General features: G+C 36.5%; 1 protein-coding gene and 1 long non-coding RNA gene across 4 annotated transcripts in view; one reads left to right on the top strand and one right to left on the bottom strand.

Annotated features, from left to right (window-relative positions):
• The window catches only part of LOC117196049 (uncharacterized), a 30507-nt gene extending 30084 nt beyond the window's left edge, over positions 1 to 423 (bottom strand). For 2 of the 3 annotated variants that reach the window (XR_007477713.1, XR_007477712.1), the window contains exon 1: positions 294 to 422. This is a non-coding gene — a long non-coding RNA (uncharacterized LOC117196049). Of the gene's footprint in view, positions 1 to 293 lie in introns of all 3 variants that reach the window. The other variant, XR_007477711.1, reaches the window with a different exon arrangement.
• A 9-nt stretch (positions 424 to 432) lies between these two features.
• CCDC39 (coiled-coil domain containing 39) overlaps positions 433 to 20006 on the top strand; it is a 46228-nt gene continuing 26654 nt past the window's right edge. Inside the window, exons 1-9 of the mRNA XM_004278393.3 lie at positions 433 to 668; positions 6795 to 6914; positions 8580 to 8726; positions 10215 to 10373; positions 11151 to 11243; positions 11519 to 11647; positions 14442 to 14633; positions 17217 to 17320; positions 17645 to 17777. Of these exons, the coding sequence (XP_004278441.1) occupies positions 579 to 668; positions 6795 to 6914; positions 8580 to 8726; positions 10215 to 10373; positions 11151 to 11243; positions 11519 to 11647; positions 14442 to 14633; positions 17217 to 17320; positions 17645 to 17777 (1167 nt within the window). The 5' untranslated portion in view covers positions 433 to 578. The remainder of the gene's footprint in view (positions 669 to 6794; positions 6915 to 8579; positions 8727 to 10214; positions 10374 to 11150; positions 11244 to 11518; positions 11648 to 14441; positions 14634 to 17216; positions 17321 to 17644; positions 17778 to 20006) is intronic.

Genomic DNA, 20006 nt, shown 5'->3' with positions numbered 1-20006 from the left:
CAAAACATCCAGCAATGATTCTAGGGAGTGAATTGTGCTTCAAAATACCTGTCTACTTCAGCCTACAAGATTTCATCTACTAATGAAACTCAACAAACGCCACTTGAAAGAAAAGCTAGGTTTATTCTTTTCGTTAGCGCTCATCTTCCGCCCGCGATCGCAGCTGCGTAGCGCAACGCAGGTCCGGTGCCCTGTGGTCCCCTGGAGACTGCAGGCGCCACCGATTCTATGCCTCCCGGGAGCGCCGAAGGGGCTAACCGGAGCCGCACATTGAAGGACTGTTATGCCGGTACCTGGCAATCCCAAGGAACCTCTGGAGGAGTAAGTTGATTCGCTTCGCTGGGTGCCCAAGAAGAAAAAGTTGCACTGGATCCTGGGAAGGAGTTCTCAACCGGAAGATTTGCCTGGGCGCTTCCTGTTTGGTAACTAAGGGCGCGAAACGGTTGCTAGAGCTCCAGTAGCAACTACCCCGGAGCTTTGCGAGTTCCTTGGGTTGCCTCAGGTGCCGCTCACGGGCGATACGAGAAGGTGGATCTTACCTCTGCACCTTTTCTGAGGTCCCCTATCTGTTTGTCATCATGAGTAGTGAATTCCTGGCGGAGCTGAATTGGGAGGAAGGGTTTGCCATCCCGGTGGCGAACGAGGAGAACAAGTTACTGGAAGATCTGGTAAGGATCAGGTGAAGAAGGCGGGGGAAGAAGGGGTCTGTTGGGGGACGTTTTCTAGTTGGCAGAAATACCCCAACCCTTTTATTTCTCTCCGTTCTTTCCCTAATCCCATCTCTTCTCGGTCTACCTCTCTCCGGCAGCATCTCCTTCTTCCCTCACCTGCTAGCCCTTTTCGGTACTTGCTAAAGCATTAAAATCAATCAATCAATCAATCAATCAATCAAACTGAAACTATAATAGATATTCACAACTATAAAGCTTGAAACTTTACTCCCTCCTCCTCTTCCACCCCTTGCACTCATTTCTAGCCTCCTGAGCAGTAGAGGAAAGGCTGGTTCTCGCGCCCGCCTTTTCCTTCCTCAGAATTGAGCGCAGTTTGCAAAGGGACTTCTGAGGTTTGCGTAGCGACAGTTATTTGCGGATGTTTGTAAACAAAACATGTTATGGTTGACATTTCTTTTTGAGTTACTGCCTATGATGTTTAAAGTGACTCGAAGAAATGTTTTTAAGAGGGATGTTCTAGTAAGTACGTATAATGTGCAATTTACAGCTTTTCAAAGTGAGGATTAAGTTGTCACAGAAATATATAAAATATTTTTGTAAGGAGTATTTTACACCAGCTTGCAACAGTGCATGGTAGTTGTTAAAAATAAAATTGCAACCAGCTCAGGAAACTTTGAAAATCAGTTAGCAGTCAGTCTAAAGTTCCATCACATGGCAATGTGTTGTGTGGAAGAGGGTCCAAGAAGACCGATGATGTTTACACTACTTTAGAGAATGGAAGAGAAGGTTCCTCTGAGAAATGAAAATGAAAATCCTCCACTTTGTTTTTTGAAAATATGTTTTTCAAACTCTTCTGACTTATTTACTTATATCTAATGTAGATGGCTTCAGATTTTGTTTTTTGTTTTAAGTGAAGGGCAGCATTAGGAAATATAAGAGATCTAGCACTGAGTACTGAGGACTAATAATAAGTATTCAGTCTTGGGTTCTGATCCTGCTTACGAGCACTGAGTCCATTTCTTCTTCTGTAAACTGGAGATTAGTAAAATAATTATCTCACAGGGTTGTTACACAGCTCTAAGGACTTTAATATAGGTTAAGTTCCATTCAAACGTTAGTTTTTGGTATTATTGCCATAATATTTGTCTCACAGGACTTTATATACATATTACTTGTATTAGCTATTTAAAAAAATATTAAAGAGCAATAAAAAGAATAATGAGGGCCATAATCACTTCACCTGAATAAACTCCAATATTAAAAAAGCAACTCTTGAAAGTTTAAGATATTCAAACAGAAGAGAAGGGTATAAAATAAAAAATTCAAGATATTCCCTCCCCAAAGTACTGACTGTTGACCGTAGAAGTGGCTATCATGGCTTTAAACAAATATCCCAGACATCATGGTCTACAGGTATACAGATAGAAAAGACAGGAGTATTATAAAACTGGGATCCTATTACATGTGCTGCTTTTAACATAGAAATTTAAATTTAATTTTATTTGTGTTTAAAAGGAGAAAATGAACGGAATTGTTGAATTTCAGTGAGTATTACTTGGTTATAAGAGATAATGGTTGCTAAAGATTTCTTTAACATTAAGAAAAACTAAATGGTTAAATTAATTGTTTTTAAAAAACTTCTTTGCTTCATTTGTAGACAGTATGGGTTGACTCCCTGATCTTTCATTTCTCATCTTTGAAATGAAGAAATTAGCTCTCTTACCCTTCCTGCCACCTTCTTTTCCCCATTAAAAATAGTGGTTTTATTATTTTTATAATATCAAGGTTTATTTTATTTTCATTCTATTCAGTGCCCTTAATTTACTGCAAGTGTTTAGTCTTATATTTAAAATGATTTAATGGTTGTTCATGCAGCCACTTTTACTATGTTTACCTTTTTTTGAATTTTTCACTTTGATTCATCTTTTGACTGGTTGGGTACTATCCATGTGTGGGTTTCAAGAAGGACCCACAGTACTGTGCTTTCAATTCCTCACATCCCTGGCTGCCAGTCTGGTTCCTTGCATTGCCAACTTTACATTTATAGTCCTTAAATCGTAGTATCAGATCTTCAAGATACTTTCTCTCTCCCCCTACTCCTTCCTCCTGGAGTCCTGTGTTTCCCAGTATGGACTATTTTCCCACAGACCTATTTCCCAGCTGTTAACTTGAGAATTCCCTTTCCTTTACTGGGTTGATGCTCTATTTCCTACATCACATAGCTTCTTTTTTCTCAGATTATTATTCTCTTATTTTAATGAAATACTTTCTTGTGTCTCCCTAAGAAGGGTCTATGGGAGGTAAACACTGTGATTATCTTCACATATGATGGTCATTTGGCTGGGTAGAAGATCCTAGAATAAAAATAATTTTTCCACAGAATCTGGAAAGTATTGCCCTATTATCTTCCAGCAGTGTTGTTGGTGAGTAATCTGATATTAAAATGATTTTCATTTCTTTGTAGCTTACTTTTTTAATCTCTGGAAGCTTTTAGGGTTTTATTTCATCTTTACATAGAAATTTTAATTTTGGCAACTGTATCAATCATATTTTTAATTTTCAGGTTATTTGCTTATTGCTTTTTTGTATCACATGGTCGTGTTTTAGGAGTACATTATCATTTACAATCTCTGAGTGTGTATGTGTCTGTGTGTGTGTGTTTAGTTCTTGTCTTTTGTGTCCTGAATTATCTGTTTTCTTTGGGATCTTTTTGTTTGTTTATCTTGATGTCCCTCACATTATGTAAGTTTTCAATATATATCTGGTGGTCCTTGCATGTCCTTTTATATTGAAGAAAGAGGCAATAAAATGTTGTTTGGGAACTCTATGGGGAAGGAATTATCAAGTTGTGGTGAGTTAATCATTATGCTTTCATTTAAAAAGCAGATGCTTTTGCTCTGGGTTCATTATGCAATGATAAAAATCATAATTGATGAAGAAAATAAAAGTGATAAAGCACCAAACAACACAACAGCTAAATATGTAAAAGTAAAAGCTTTTATAAATGCAAGTAGGCCTTGACAAAAATATGTAGTGAGATACTTCAATATTTACTTCCTCAGAATTAGACAACTCTAATAGACAAAAATAAAGATATAAAAGATATGACTAATACAACAAAAATAAGAACATAGAGAACATATATCCCTTAAGTAGAATATGTTCATAAAGCATTCACAAAGGTAGATTATGTACTAGACCAGAACAAAAACCTGAAAATGAGTGATCAACCTTAAATACAGTAGGCTAAGGGAAATAAGCTGGACACAAAAGGACATACTGTATGGTTCCACTTATATGAGATTACCTAGAGTAGGCAAATTTGTAGAGACACAAAGTAGAATGGTGATTTCCAGGGGCTGGGGGTAAGGGGAATGGGGAGTTGGTATTTAATGGGTACAGAGTTTCAGTTTGGGAAGATAAAAGATTTCTGGAAATTGATGGTGGTGATGGTTGCACAACACGTGGATATACATAATGCCACTGTACTTAATTGGACACTGAGAAAGGGTTAAAATGGTAAATTTTATGTTATATATATTTTATAACAATTTAAAAATGAGTGATGGAAAATTTTTAGGTCACATTTTCTGATCATAAGCCAATAGAATTTATAATAAACAATTAAAAAAATTATCTGCCATTGTTAGGAACTGAATACTTGCGTGCCTTCCCCACCCCCCCCACCCCTGCCCCATTCATATGTTGAAGCCCTACCCACCCACCGCAAACGCCTCCCCCCCCACCGTGTGATGGTATTTAGAGGTGGGGCCTTTGGGAGGTAATTAGGTTTACATGAGGTCATGATGGCGGGGAAGGGAGAGCATGGGATTACTGTCCTTATGAGAAGAGGAAGAGAGACCAGGGCTCTTTCTGTCATATGAGGACTCTGAGAAGGCAGCCATCTGCAAGTCAGGAAGAGAAATTTCACTGGAACGGAATTGTCTGGCACCTTGATTTTGGACCTCCTAGCCTCCAGAACTGTGAGAAATAAATTTCCATGTTTTAGCCACCCAGTCTATGATATTTTGTTATGGCAGCCTGAGCTGACTAAGAGACCCATCTTAAATATTGATACTTAGGTGAGTTTCTCAGAAATATATTTCTGGGTAGCTTTATATCAAAGAGAAATTGAAAGGAAAAAAATCACCTTTTAGAGAACAGTAAAAGGGGACTGCTTCATACCCACACCCACGGGAAACGGCAAAAATCTTAGAGAAAACTTATAGCCTTAACTGCCTTTATTTTAGATCAGTGTCTTAGCCTGGGTTACTACACCAGAGCAACATAGACTGAGTGACTTAAAAAACAGACGTTTATTTCTCACAGTTATGAAGGCTAGAAGTCAGGATCAGGGTGCCATCACAGCTGAGTACCTATGAGAGCCCTCTTTCTGGCTTGTAGATGGCTGCCTTCTGGCTCTGTTCTCACATGGCTAAGAGAGAGAGTGAGCTCTGGTCTCTCTTCCTCTTCTTCTAAGGACACTAATCCCATCATGAGGGTCCTACCCTCATGTCATAGTTTAAACCTACTTACCTCCCAAGGGCTCCACCTCCAGATAATATCACATTGGGGATTAGGGTTTCAATATATGAATTTGGGGGTGACAAATATTTAGGTCATAAAAATCAGTAAGACAAAAAGTAAAGAAACTAAGAACTCCTCTTAATAAGTTTTAAAAAAGAACAATAGGGCTTCCCTGGTGGCGCAGTGGTTGAGAGTCCACCTGCCGATGCGGGGGGCACGGGTTCATGCCCTGGTCCGGGAGGATCCCACATGCCGCGGAGCAGCTGGGCCCGAAAGCCATGGCCGCTGAGCCTGCGCGTCCAGAGCCTGTGCTCTGCAACGGGAGAGGCCATGGCAGTGAGAGGCCCGCATACCGCAAAAACAAAACAAACCAAAGAAAAAGAACAATAAAGTAAAAAAAAGGGAATTAAAATAAAAACTTAAATTAATGAAATAAACAGCAAAAAATACATATTTATTATTGCAGTTGACCTTGAACAGTGTGAGGGTTAGGGGGTGCTACCTGCCCCCCTGCCCCCGGCAGTGGAAAATTTGAGTACTGTTATCTCTGTCTCAAAAACAGGGAATTGATAAATGATTCACCCAAGGTCAGGAAGCTGAAACAGTTTGGATAGAATCAGGAATCAAACCTTAGTTCTTTTGATTCCCCATATTGTGATCTCTAAGCAAACACAAACTTTTCCCCACACTTAAAGATCTGTAAAATGAAAATATAGGTACTATATTTATTGAAAAAAAATCCCCATATAAGTGAAACCACAGTTCAAACCCAGGTTGTTCAAGGGTCAACTGTACTTAGTAAGTTTAATAAAATATAGGACATAACAAATGAGTAAATTAGTATTTATTTTCTTTCTTCCTTCGTTAAAAATTCAAATATTTCTTCTGCGTTTTAGTGGATGGTGTTGTGTACCTCCTGGGTTGTAGCCCCAACATGCGGAACCACAGCTCCAAACACTAAGGAAGCATATTTTTTGTTGTTGAGTTTTATACTGCTTCGAGGGGGTGACATACTCTAGTGGTCCTGAGAATGTGTGTTATAATTTCCTAAAGGTTTGTTTGCTTGCATTTACAATGTTTTGTTTCTACTCAGGGTTCTTATTCAAAAGACACACAAAATTTATTAAGAAACAGGTTTTAAGCATGTGAGAGTTAGTTGTTCTGTTCTGTTAAGCTTAGCCTAAGTTTGTTGGTTTTGAATAGGAGTTCAGGGATGAGCTATTATGCTGCGTGTACAGCTACTTTTCAAATTTATGTTCCATGCTGTGTGTTTTTGTTACATCTTGTTGCTATGCTCTGTCTACTTTAGCTATCTTGTGGTTTAATTACAGAATAGAATCTTATTAAAGTGCATTTTAGCAGTGGACCTGCTAACGCTGTAAATCTGAGAGAGATTTCTATTCTCTTTTAATATAGTGCTAATTTTCCCACAGAGCTATTTTATAATATTTAAAAGATTAGTAGATTTTAGAAGTTTAAATGGATATTGCAAGAAGTGAAGTAAATGAGGATTTAATTTTCTTTTGATTTTAGATCCTTTTAATATGGTAAAAACTTAGTAGGACTTTGGTTAATCATAGAATTTATTATTTACAGTTGTCAAAGCTGCGGAATGAAAGGTCAAGCTTTCAAGATCAGCTACGTGACTATGAAGATCGAATTAATGCTATGACTTCTCACTTCAAAAATGTTAAGCAAGAGTTCTTATTTACCCAGGTACAATAATGTTGAAATTCACATTGATTATATCATGTGTAGTCATGGAACATTTCACATTGCATTTACATCTATGATTTGATTTTAGAGATATTATAGGAAACTTCATATAACTCAATAATTATGAACATAACCTTGATCCTGAAAGTAGGTAGAAAAAAGACTTTTAGGAACTCTACTGCCACCAAATTCAAGGAATAATTAGTTCATTTGAAAACAGAAATCCTCATTCAAACAGTCTGATATATTAGTCAGCTGATTATATGAGAAGGATACAGTGATGGCAGTGAGAAACTATGGCGTTAAGTGGAAGCAGACCTAATAAAACACATAATAGAGTTTCTGTCTACTTTTAAATTTTTCAGCACAACCCCCTGGAGCCATTTTGAGTGGAGGTAAATAGTCCACACACTTCAGTAGCCCTTAGGACACGACGGTATTTTAGCATAGTTTAAGAATTGAATTTTATAATGACGATTCTGAGGTAATAGAAAAGTTAAATTATATTCAGGAAACTAAGGTAACTGGGAACAGTACAACGCATTTTAGAAATATTAACACAAATAATAAAAATTAAAACTTAGAGTGATTAATTAAGTAAACATCTGTTTTATGGACCATCTATTCATGTGTAGAATCTCTTTCCCTGATGATGCCCAGGAAATCAGAAAGCTCTGTAAATCAGCATTGGAGAGTTTACTAACTTCCATCTGAAACAATATTTCAAAAAATGCATCAACTTTCCTTTGAAGAAGTATGTAATTCTTAAAAATGAAAAAAGTCATGTTTTTAATACTAATTTATACTTAATATAGGTAAGTAACTGTTTTATGGGTTTTTACAAGTCTTATTAGAAAGTTATAAATTTAATGAACTTTTAAAAACAATCTCAAGATTTTTGTATCCTGTTGTGATTTAGTAACTAATAAGCAGTTTGGAACAACATCTTTTCTTCAAGTTGTTAAACCACTGAGTTGGGGAATTGAGAAACAGAGATTTTCTGTAGGTGTATTTCATTATAGCCAAACCTCAATTAAGTAGGACAATAGAGACAAAAGACAGTAAACTTCCTTCAACACTAACAGCCTTAATAATGTAAAAATAATACATATGGTGATAACTTTGAAGCCTTACAAGATCAGTAGTCAACAAATACGATTTTATTAAGTAAAACTTAACACAAAGTCATCATTGTATATTAATATACTCTAGGGCATATTTATAACCATCACTGTTTACATAATTACTTTAAAATTATCTCTGTTAATTAGAATATGTGATCAATTCTTATAAACATACCATTTCCTAAGTATTTTTAATTAGTTTCATTTTTTATTTTTAAATAAATGAATTATATCTTTTAAAAGTCTTAGTATATAAATTTTGGTTTTCAGCAGTTTCCTTAGACCAACATAAAAACTGAAAACTGCTGACAACATTTTTTCCTAGCACATTCCATGAACTGACTTCTTACAACTAGTAAGCAACACCGACTACACGGAATCACAAAGTCTAATGTGGTGTAGGTTTCTGAGAAGTGGAATTAATAGTACTTGATCTAAGCATTTTGTGGGAACTTTGTTATTTTCTGTCTAGTGGATTATTATGAATATTTTATAATATTAAAATTTAAAAAGTCTTTCTGTCTTGTATATTATTCTGTAGTCTCTTTGCAAAGCCAGGGAGCATGAGATTGAAAGTGAAGAACATTTTAAGATGATTGCTGAAAGAGAACTGGGACGAGTGAAGGAAGAAATGCAACGACTGGAAAATGAGATAACTTCAATACGGGAAAAGAAAAGTGATAAGGAAGTATGTGTTGAAATGTTACTTAAAATTGTGTGCTATTGTTCCTTCTTCCCTCACCAAATAAACTTTTTTTTTTTTTTTCCATACGGCAAAGGCATTCTTTAGTTTCCTGACATTCACTTACGTCATTTTTTGGACAATGAAACTCACGTGGAGCTGTAATTTGAATCAACAGTGATAGAATGTTACATTTATTTTCTCAATATTCATTTACCAAAATAGTCATTAAGCCTTACTATGTGCGAAGTACCATGCTGGCTGCCTGTTATATACCACACTAGGCATAATTTATAAGTGCTACATTTTTAAAAGCTACATTAAAAAAGTCACTTGTAATTTTGAATTTCATTTTTCAGTTAAAATTTTTACTTTTCATATTATCAGCTGGTGATTCTAATATTAAACTACTGTAACCTATTTTTTTCTTTCTTAGTTTTTAGTTACCTGGCTGGGAGCTCTTTCCAAATACATACATGTATGTATACATATGCATACATATCATATTAATTTGTATGTGTTTGCATATTGATCTGTTTTCTTCTTGTGAACCTAGATTTGTTAAATGAATACATTGACAGAAATATTTTTATCTGCTTAACTACTATATTTATTTTAATTAGACATGCTTCCAAAATTTCTATATAAGAGGTCTTTTAGAGGAAAGACCTCTGATTGGAAATGGGGCTGAAGGGGACTTGTCTTGGGCTTGAGTTAGCATATCAAGTACATTATTTTTATTAAGGTTGTGTATCAGCTTGGGGTAGTTTTGGTGGAGTGACTAATGAGATTGCTCTAGGGGAGCTACCCTGAAGCCTTTTTTTTTTTGCGGTAAGCGGGCCTCTCACTGCTGTGGCCCCTCCCGCCGCGGAGCACAGGCTCTCGACGCGCAGGCCCAGCGGCCATGGCCCACGGGCCCAGCCGCTCTGCGGCACGCGGGATCCTCCTGGAGCTGGGTACGAACCTGCGCCCCCTGCATCGGCAGGCGGACCCCCAACCACTGCGCCACCAGGGAAGCCCGCGGAAGCCTTTTTAAGCAAACTTTGGCTCAACCACTGTTCTCAACTTTGTATAATCATCTCCCCTCTATTTCACAACTGAATAATTAAAATATTAGTATGATAGTTATACAATTAAATATGGCATTTATATACATCTGGCCAGGGACAGAGACAGGATTTCTTTCTTCCTTTAAAATATGTCCTGTAATATGTTATTTATTTATTTATTTGTGGTACGCGGGCCTCTCACTGTTGTGGCCTCTCCCGTTGCGGAGCACAGGCTCCGGATGCGCAGGCTCAGCGGCCATGGCTCACGGGCCCAGCCGCTCCGCGGCATGTGGGATCTTCCCGGACCGGGGCACAAACCCGTGTACCCTGCATCGGCAGGTGGACTCTCAACCACTGCGCCAGCAGGGAAGCCCATGTTTTATTTTAATTTGTACAGTAAATAATGTTTTGTAATTTCCCCATGCCCCATCTCTTTGGAAATTAGAATTACATATTTAAAACTACTCAAAAACTGGATGATTTGAAATGTCAGATGAACTGGGACCAGCAAGCACTGGAGGCATGGCTGGAAGAATCGGCTCATAAAGATAATGATGCCCTCACTCTTCAGAAGTATGCACGACAAGATGATAATAAAATTAGGGTGAGATATTATAAATTGTAGTGTTAGATTTTCTCTGAATCTGTAATATATCAACCATTTAATCTAAATTGTACTTATAATTTTAAAGTAGTTCTTAAACATTTTGGGTCTAATAAAGCCAATTATCCTGTCTCTAGATAAATGACTATACTCAAATATCCACAAAATTTTGCTGCAAGTTTTACAGATCCTCTGAAGCCCTTTGTCCATTTAGGGATCTCTGGACTCCCGGTTAAGAATCCTGATTGAGAAGGTTTCTCAAAAGCATTTCAGAAAAGAAAGTTTTGTACTAGAACTATGTATAAGTATTTTAACTTCTTTTGTGTAATAGTTTGAATGTTACAGATAGTTTTTGCTGATTTGAGACTATAGTGCTATTGATTATTTAATATATTATTTTAGCCGTTACTTAAAAATCTACTTGTAATTAAATCTGGTAATATTTTAGTATCATGAAACATGCTATTTTCTAATAGATTAATACCACATATGTTAGTTAAAATAATTTTAAATGGAAAATTATTGTTTAATCTTTTTTCTAACTTACTTTAAAAAGTATTAAAAGTCTTTTTAGAAACAATTGGGTTATCATTGCAGCACTATGGGTCTAGAAGATAAAGAATATATATATTATTTTGTAGTTATTTTAGATGTCAAATAAATATGTATAATATAATATGTATATGTATAATATAATACTTAATGTGAGATATGCTAACAGCTTTTATGTTAATAAAATGATAATTATGAATATTTTTGCATGTAATTACATCATAGGCACTGACCCTTCAATTAGAAAGACTGACTGTGGAATGTAATCAGAGAAGAAAGGTACTTGACAATGAACTCACAGAGACTCTAAGTGCACAGGTTGGTTTAGTAAAGATTTTTGTTTTGTTTTGTTTTTATTTATTTATTTTTTAACATCTTTATTGGGGTATAATTGCTTTACAATGGTGTGTTAGTTTCTGCTTTATAACAAAGTGAATCAGTTATACATATACATATGTTCCCATATCTCTTCCCTCTTGCGTCTCCCTCCCTCCCACCCTCCCTATAGTAAAGACTTTTATTTCTTAGTTGTCAAAGTGATGTTTAAAAAGCACTTAAATTCACAGAAATACTATTTGGTCTTCATTTGACAGTTAGAATTGGATAAAGCAGCCCAAGATTTTCGTAATATTCATAATGAAAGGCAAGAACTCATTCAGCAGTGGGAGAACACAATAGAACAGATGCAGAAGAGAGATCGAGACATTGATAACTGTGCCTTGGTAAAGTAGTTGTTTGGTCCTTGCAACGTTCAGCTGTATTTATCTCTTTTGTATTTAACTCATTCATTTCAAATGTAAATCACACTGTTATTTGAAAGTCACTTTTGTAGCAGGATTCAGTAGTTTTGGTAAATGTTTTTCAAAGCTGACCCTGTATCCATTTAGAAATGAGATTTTATGAAGATTATTTACTTATGGATATAATGCCGAAGACTGGATCCTGACATCTCTGAAATGTGGGACGAGAGAAGATCAACAGATAATGTTATTGCAGTAAAACCAATGCCCTGACTTATACATGGTTGTCCAAGGTGCCTTGGATTTAGCATGTGTGCTATTTGTGTGCTAATCAAAGGTGTAGGGAAAGGAGCCTCATGGATAGCCAAAAAAGAAGGACTGCAATAAATTTTCCCTTTTGAAACTGAGGTACCCATGATGGGGTGAAAGCTCAGAAGGGGAGGAACACCACACTGATTAAACACAGACCTAGTGTTATCTTTTGCTACTTTCAGAGGTAATTTAGGAGAACTTTTTTGGGAAATCATTAAGGGGTAAAATAGTAGTGAGTGAAAATGGGAAGATGATGGAAAGCTGGGAAGGAGAAGGAATTGAGGAGGAAAGAAGGCAGATGAGAAAATGGGTGAACTTCCATTCTGAATATACTCCATGGAAAGGCATTGGCAAGCAGCTCAGGTCACTGGGAGTTTGGAACTCCCAGGGAGTTTGGAACCACATCCATATCTGGATGTGGTTTACTTGTTAAATGTAACTTATATGTAAAATGTGATTTCTTTATTTTAAACTTCTGTAAGTAATCAACATTTTGTCAACAAAATGGCCTACACCTCCCTAAGGAGGGACTTGGGAGACCCAATGTTAACTATGAGTTCCTCTTATTTCTTAATGCTGATGTTGGTTTCTCTTTCTTGGCTTCGTACTGCTTTCAAGCATCAAGTCCTGACTGCTTCCTCTGTGTAAATCAAATGTGTCAGATCTAAGACTGCAGATCCATAATCAAATTCTCATACAACCCTGCAGCTAAATTGACTCAGCCTGCTGATTTGGCGGAATCCACAGCTTGTAGCTCTCTGGTCATATCCTCAGTGGTTCCTTATTTATGGGGTGACATTTCCTGGCTGTATGTATTGAAAAAGACTAGGAAGGGAAACAAGAAATTGTTCCATAGGTAGTGGGATGCTTCTAAGTGTTTAACAGCTGGCTCTCAATTTGTGGTATTTCTGATTTCTGTGGCATCACCTGTATGAAAACTTAACTGTGAATAGATTGCCCTGTTAAAAAATGTGAACGCTGAAGTAGGAATTAAAACATCTGATTAAGTGGTAGAAAAATTAATATAAGGCAAGAAATTCTAGAATAATCATTTGACACATATAAACTTAGGAAGTTTTGACCTCCTAAGATTGAATGAACATAGTAGATAGATGGAATGTTACAATTATAGAATGTTAATTGTTATATAGATGGGAATACTAGATTAAACAAATTTAAAATGTTTTTTAAAATGCAGTAAATCTCAGATATATATTGATTTAATATGCTAATATGTACAATATTACATGCAGCATTTCTAAACCTTACTGATTTTAGAACACATACTCTCCCCTGACCCAGTCTCCTGGGATTAGTTGTTTGATGGGACCCTATTTCAGAAGAATTGGAAGAAATATATTTTAGGGTAAATTTTCCTTCTCCCTCCAATTCAGTTAACATATTGCCATCAGAATCACCCGTGAAAACCACATATGATCTTTTTATTCCCCAGCTCTAAAATCTTTATTCCATGTTGCTTAAAAGCTGACCCTCTTTAACATGGCAATTGAAAAATTGAATTCTTCACCATTTGGCCTTAACCTCTACCTTTCCAGCCTAATCCCTATCATCTGTCTCCAACCTTTCTTATTATGTCCCCATTCCATACCCGCCCTCCCACCCTGCACCTTAACCATGTTAGAGTATTTTGCATCCCCATTTATCTTTTTTTCTGCGCTACACGGGCCTCTCACTGTTGTGGCCTCTCCCGTTGCGGAGCACAGGCTCCAGACACGCGGGCTCAGTGGCCATGGCTCATGGGCCTAGCTGCTCCGCGGCATGTGGGATCTTCCCGGACCGGGGCACGAACCTGTGTGCCCTGCATCGGCAGGCAGACTCTCAACCACTGCGCCACCAGGGAAGCCCCCCATTTATCTTTTTAGGCCCGGTTCAAATGAAGGCTCTTAGGTAAAGCCTTTTAATGATTTCTCTTGGGTAGATTTCATTATCTCTTTGCTCCCATAGTATTAATACTTTGTCCATACCTCAGTTACTACGTTATATACTCTAGTTATTTTGTATCCCCAAGACTAGCAAAAAGCCTGCGTGAAGACATTCCTACAGAAACCAATAACAAAAATAAAATTCTCAAAAAATGAAAGAAACTGGTCTTGTGAAATATTTGGAAAATTTCATTGAAATCCAACTTTCCATGTGAAAACTATTCAATACTGTTATATTTTTTACATGTCACCTTTTGTTGATGAAAAATTGACATTTTTCTCATCCCTTTAGCAAAGTACCAGATGGATGAAATAAAATACAGAGATCTTTAAAAAATGAGCTTATAGATATTAGTGTGTGGCATATTAATATTTTATTTTATTCATATAAATCAGTCTGTCTTTAAAAAACATTTTCTTAAGTTTTGGTAAAATAAATGCTATAGAAAAACTAAATTCCTTTTAGTTTTAGTTCTGTTTGTTATATTAAATATATATTTAACATGTATTTTAAATCCTAGGCACTAGCAAAGATAAAACAGGAAATAAGAGAAAAAGAAAATTTGGTTAAGGAAAAGATCAAGTTTTTGGAAAGTGAGATTGGGAATAACACAGAGTATGAGAAAAAAATTTCTGTTGCTGATCGTGAAGTTTTAAAATGTAGAACGGAATATCAATGTCATGAAACTAAGAGAATTCAGCTGAAGGATGAGGTATGTCAACTAAAAAGACTGGTTTGTGTGTTTATAACAAATTACTATACAAATAAGCATAAAGCCTTTCCTTTGATTAAGAAACTGTCTTCTAGTTCTTTTTGTTACATCCCTTCATGTTGTGGCACTTTTAGGATACTCTAATGAGACCTTGCTTGGATGAAGGCAACAGGGGGCTGTCATTCACATCACAGGTGGTGTGAAGGGCTCCCTCTGGAGTTGTGCAGTGACCAACTTGACTGTCACACATAGTGTTCTGTAAGTGACCCAAGGCAAAAGGCTCCTGAAGGGTCTAGGCTGGAAATCATAATTATAAGATAACCGGCAAATGAGCAAATGTGAAGATGAATTATTGACATCGGTGGTAACTTGAAGTGTCCTTCCAGTGCTACATGTGTATGGTGGTTTTAACTCTCAAATTCTAGGTGGAACTACCTGCTGAAGTTCAGTTTCTTACCTTGTTAAGGGAAAATATTTCAATGTGGTAGTGGGACAATGTAGTGGTATAATGTCTTTAAACAGACTAAGAGAGAATAAAATTCTCCTGCTTTGTTCTTTTCTTTTTTTGAGCATACATGCCAACTAGATTATTACATAGGGAGAGTTAGCAATCCCCTTAGTTAGGAATAAAGGGATCTTTATGAAATTTGTGCCTTGAGGCCATGTTATCTGAAGTTACTGCTATTTGGTTGGGAAATTGGAATATTGCAGAGCTTTTTATTCTATAAGTTGTTATACTTTATATTCCTGATAAAGAAGGAAAGATTTTTTTTTTCTGTCTGAAGAGAATTATTAAGATCTTGAAAAAGTAAAATAAGTGAATTTCTTGCATAAATTAAATGTCACTGCTAATAGCTCATTCTCAACAATTTTTAAGTTTAAACCAATTACAGAAAAGAATGCAGGTATTCATTCATTTATAATTTGCTTATTGAGATAGAATTCACATATCAAATACACCCTTTTGAAGTGTACAATTCAATGGTTTTTAGTATTTCACAGAGTTGTGAAACCATTACCACTAACTAATTTTAGAATATTTTTGTCTTTCAAAAAGAAATCCCATACCCATTAGCAATCACCTTACTTTCTCCCCTCCTACCAGGCCCTGGCAACTCCTGATCTACTTTCTGTCTCTATGATTTGCCTATTTTGGACATCATACAATATGGTGCATTTTGTGTCATGATTCTTTTACTTACACAATGCTTTCAAGGTTCATACAAGCTGTATGAACCTTCTTTTTCCTCAAAATTTTTTTATTGTGGTGAAATACATGTAATATAACACACATTTACCATCTTGACTGTTTTCAGGTATACAGTGGTATTAAATACATTCCTAATGTTTTACAACCATCACCATCACCCATCTTCATAACTCTTTTCTTGTAAAGCTGAAACTCTGTACCCATTAAACAATAATTTCCCATTTCCCCCTCCTCCCAGCCCCTGGAAACCACCATTCTACATTCTGTCTCTGTGAGTTTGAGTACTCTAAGTGCCTCATATAAATGGAATCATAAAGTATTTGTCTTTTTGTGACTGGCCTATTTCACTTATTTTACTCAGCATAATGTCCTCAAGGGTCATCCCTGTTACAGTATATGTCAAAATTTTGTTCCTTTTTAAGGCTGAATACTATTCTATTGTGTGTATATACCACATTTTGCTTATCCATTCATCTGTCAATGGCCTTGGGTTGCTTCCATGTTTTAGCTATTATGAATAATGCTGCTGTGAACATGGGTGAACAATTATTTCAGAATTGCTGATCACATGGTAATTATATTTTTAATTTCTTGAGGAACTGCCATACTGTTTTCCACAGTGGCTGTACCATTTTACATTCCCACTAACAGTGCACAAGTGTTCCAATTTCTCCACATCCTTGTCCATACTTGTTATTTTGGGTTTTTTTGATAGTAGCTGTATTAATTGGTGTGAGGTAGTATTTCACTGTAGTTTTGATTTGCATTTCCCTAATGATTAATGATGTTGCATGTCTTTTCATGTGCTTATTTGCCTTTTGCATCTCTTCTTTAGAGAAATATCTATTCAAGGTCTTTGCCCATTTTTGAGTCAGGCTGGGTTTTTGTTGTTGTTGTTGAGTTTTAGAAGTTCTCTATATATTCTGGATATTAATCCCTTATCAGATATATAATTCGCAAATATTTTCTCCCATTCTTTGGGTTGCCGTTTTGCTCTGTTATTGTTTTTGTTGTACAAAAGTTTTTAATTTAACGAAGTCCAATTTGTCTACTTTTTCTTTTGTTGCCTGTGCCTCTGGTGTTATATTGAAGAAATCATTGCCACATACAATGTTGTGAAGCTTTTGTTCTATGCACTTTTAACTCATATATGTAGTTCTCTATAATATGCCAGGATTTACAAGTTATTCAAAATTTAATATCAGATCAAAAAGAAAAATTGTTAAATATGTATTACAGCAACATGGTTATTATGTTTATGGTTGTGATGTAAGTTAGAAATTAATGTGTTCATAATAGAACTTCTCAGAAATGATATTAATTTATAAGATGTAGAGTAAATATATAATTTCTCTCTGTTAACTAATAAATAGCTGGATACTTTAAAAGCCACTGTGAATAGAAGTTCTAGTGATTTAGAAGCTCTGAGGAAAAATATTTCCAAAATAAAGAAGGACATTAATGAAGAGACAACAAGGTAAGAAAAAAGGTATTTAAATATGTTTATAGTTTTTGACTATTTCTAGAAAAATTATTGAATATTTGATTTTTTGGTTAAATAACTGTAAAATTATAGCTACTAAATTATTAAAGTTAAAAAAATTTTCCTGGGTTTTTCAGTACAAAGGCTTAGGAACAATATTTTTATGGCTTATTATATACGCATTGATAATAAAAAGATTTATGGCAAAAGAAATTTTCAAGTTATATGAAGAAATCTTAGGATAAACTATTCCTTATTTGTTTGCATTAAATATCTTTTAAACATGTTTTCTATTTTTTCCTTATAAATTCTCTATAGGTTACACAAAATTAAAAATCATAATCAGATTGTAAGAAAAAAATTAAAGCAGATAACTGAGAAAACTACGTCTGTAGAGGAGAAAGCTACCAACTTGGAAGACATGCTAAAGGAGGAAGAAAGAGGTGTGAAAGTAAGTTTAGTTTTGTTTTTTTAAAAAAAATCACAGCAGGGCTTCCCTGGTAGCATAGTGGTTAAGAATCCGCCTACCAATTCAGGGGACATGGGTTCGAGCCCTGGTCCGGGAAGATCCCACGTGCTGTGGGGCAGCTAAGCCCGTGTGCCACAACTACTGAAGCCTGCGTGCCTAGAGCTGGTGCTCCGCAGCAAGAGAAGCCACCGCAATGAGAAGCCTGCACACTGCAACAAAGACCCAACGCAGCCAAAAATAAATAAATTAAAGAAAAAAATCACAGCAAATTTAGCAATAGTGAATAAATTAGACTCTTGAGATCAGAGGAGAAGGAGGTCTTTTACGAGGCTCTGATTTCTGGGGTGATTGCATTTGTAATTAGATTAAGTTGTTGGACCTCTTTTTATCTTCAGCTCCTAATTCTCCATTTGCTTCACTTTCAGCATTTAACTTTGTCTTCTTTTAGAGGTATAGCCCTTCTATCTTAAATTCCATGTCTTCTCAATGCCTACTGTGTCTCTGTCCCTGTTTGCCATTCCTATACTTTTTTTTTGGCTGCATTGGGTCTTTGTTGCTGCGTGCAGGCTTTCTCTAGTTGCTGCGAGCAGGGGCTACTCTTCGTTGCGGTGCTCGGGTTTCTCATTGCAGTGGCTTCTCTTGCTGTGGAGCACGGGCTCTAGGCACACGGGCTTCAGTAGTTGTGGCTCACGGGCTCTAGAGCACAGGCTCAGTAGTTGTGGCACACAGGCTTAGTTGCTCCGCAGCATGTGGGATCTTCCCGGACCAGGGATCAAACCCCATGTGTCCCTGAACTGGCAGGTGGATTCTTAACCACTGTGCCACCAGGGAAGTCCTTGTATATATGTTCTTACATTGCAAATGCATCTTGAAAAATGCCCGTGTTTTACAACTTATTTCCACCTGATTATCATCTTTTTTGTTTGTGATCAAGTTCCCCCCAGTGGTCTACGTTCATTGCATGTATTTCTTCATCATCTGCTATCTCTTTAACCTCTTCCAGGCTGGCACCATTTATTGGTAAACAGACTTTTAAATGCTAACACTTTTACTAACTTCACTGGCATACCCCTTCTACCTTAACCTCTTTGGCATTCTGGTAGAATTAAAGCCGATTTTTAAGGAACTGGAAAAGGCTGGTTCACCGTTCCCTCTTTGAAAACTTCAAAATTATTTGTGTGACCTATCACTGTAGGCACTACTTTCTGCTTTTACTCTTTTTTTTTTTTTTTTTTTTTTTTTTGCGGTACGCGGGCCTCTCACTGTTGTGGCCTCTCCCGTTGAGGAGCACAGGCTCTGGACGCGCAGGCTCAGCGGCCATGGCTCACGGGCCCAGCTGCTCCGCGGCATGTGGGATCTTCCCAGACCGGGGCACGAATACGTGTCCCCTGCATCGGCAGGCGGACTCTCAACCACTGCGCCACCAGGGAAGCCCTTACTCTTTTTTTTTATGGGGGAAGAGGACGGGTAGCTGAAGGTGGTGGTAAAATCCCCCATTTGCTGAGGCTTATATCAAGTATGGTTGCATTTATATTTGGATAGAATCCAGCTTCCTCAGTGTGCTGTTGTATGTTTAAAATTCCTGAGTAGTGAAGTCATGCAACAGTCTTGACTTGAGTGGTATTTGAGTCCAAATCATACAACATTATTAAAAAAAGAAAGTTGTGGATTTTTTTTGCCCCTAAGAGCATGATTTTCTGTAGTACATGGAACGGGATAGTATTAGAACTTATTAGAAGTCTGTAAATACTGTGAAGTTTGTATGAAATACACCTTCTGAAGACATAATTAGCTGAATTAGGAAACAATAAGATTGGCAGCATGTGTACTGATTGTGCTGTAGCAGGGCTGGGTTCATAATCTCGTTTTTTGTAGTTATTGGGGTTTTTTGTTTGTTTGAAAAAAACTCAACTCTATATATTTTTCTGTGTTATTCACCACCAAGCACTGACTTTAAAACTCTGCCAAGCAGTCTCAGAAGGTCTTAAACCCAGTGAAAATTGTCTATTATATGAAAAAGAATGCATTTTATAAGGTTATATCAGATTATATTTCTTGATTTGTGAAAATTTAAATGTGCCAGTCACAGACTTCTTTTGTTTCATATTGAGGTTCATTGAATGCCAAAGGGAAATATGCTTATCTGGGTATAAGAACACAGAGGGAAATTATTTCAACATTTTAAAATGAGAGCTTTCAATAGATCTTGGC

This window comes from Orcinus orca, chromosome 5, assembly GCF_937001465.1.
Source record: "Orcinus orca chromosome 5, mOrcOrc1.1, whole genome shotgun sequence".
Classification (NCBI taxonomy): domain Eukaryota; kingdom Metazoa; phylum Chordata; class Mammalia; order Artiodactyla; family Delphinidae; genus Orcinus; species Orcinus orca.
Note: the sequence above shows the minus strand (reverse complement) of the source record. Positions and strands in the feature narration are given on the sequence as shown.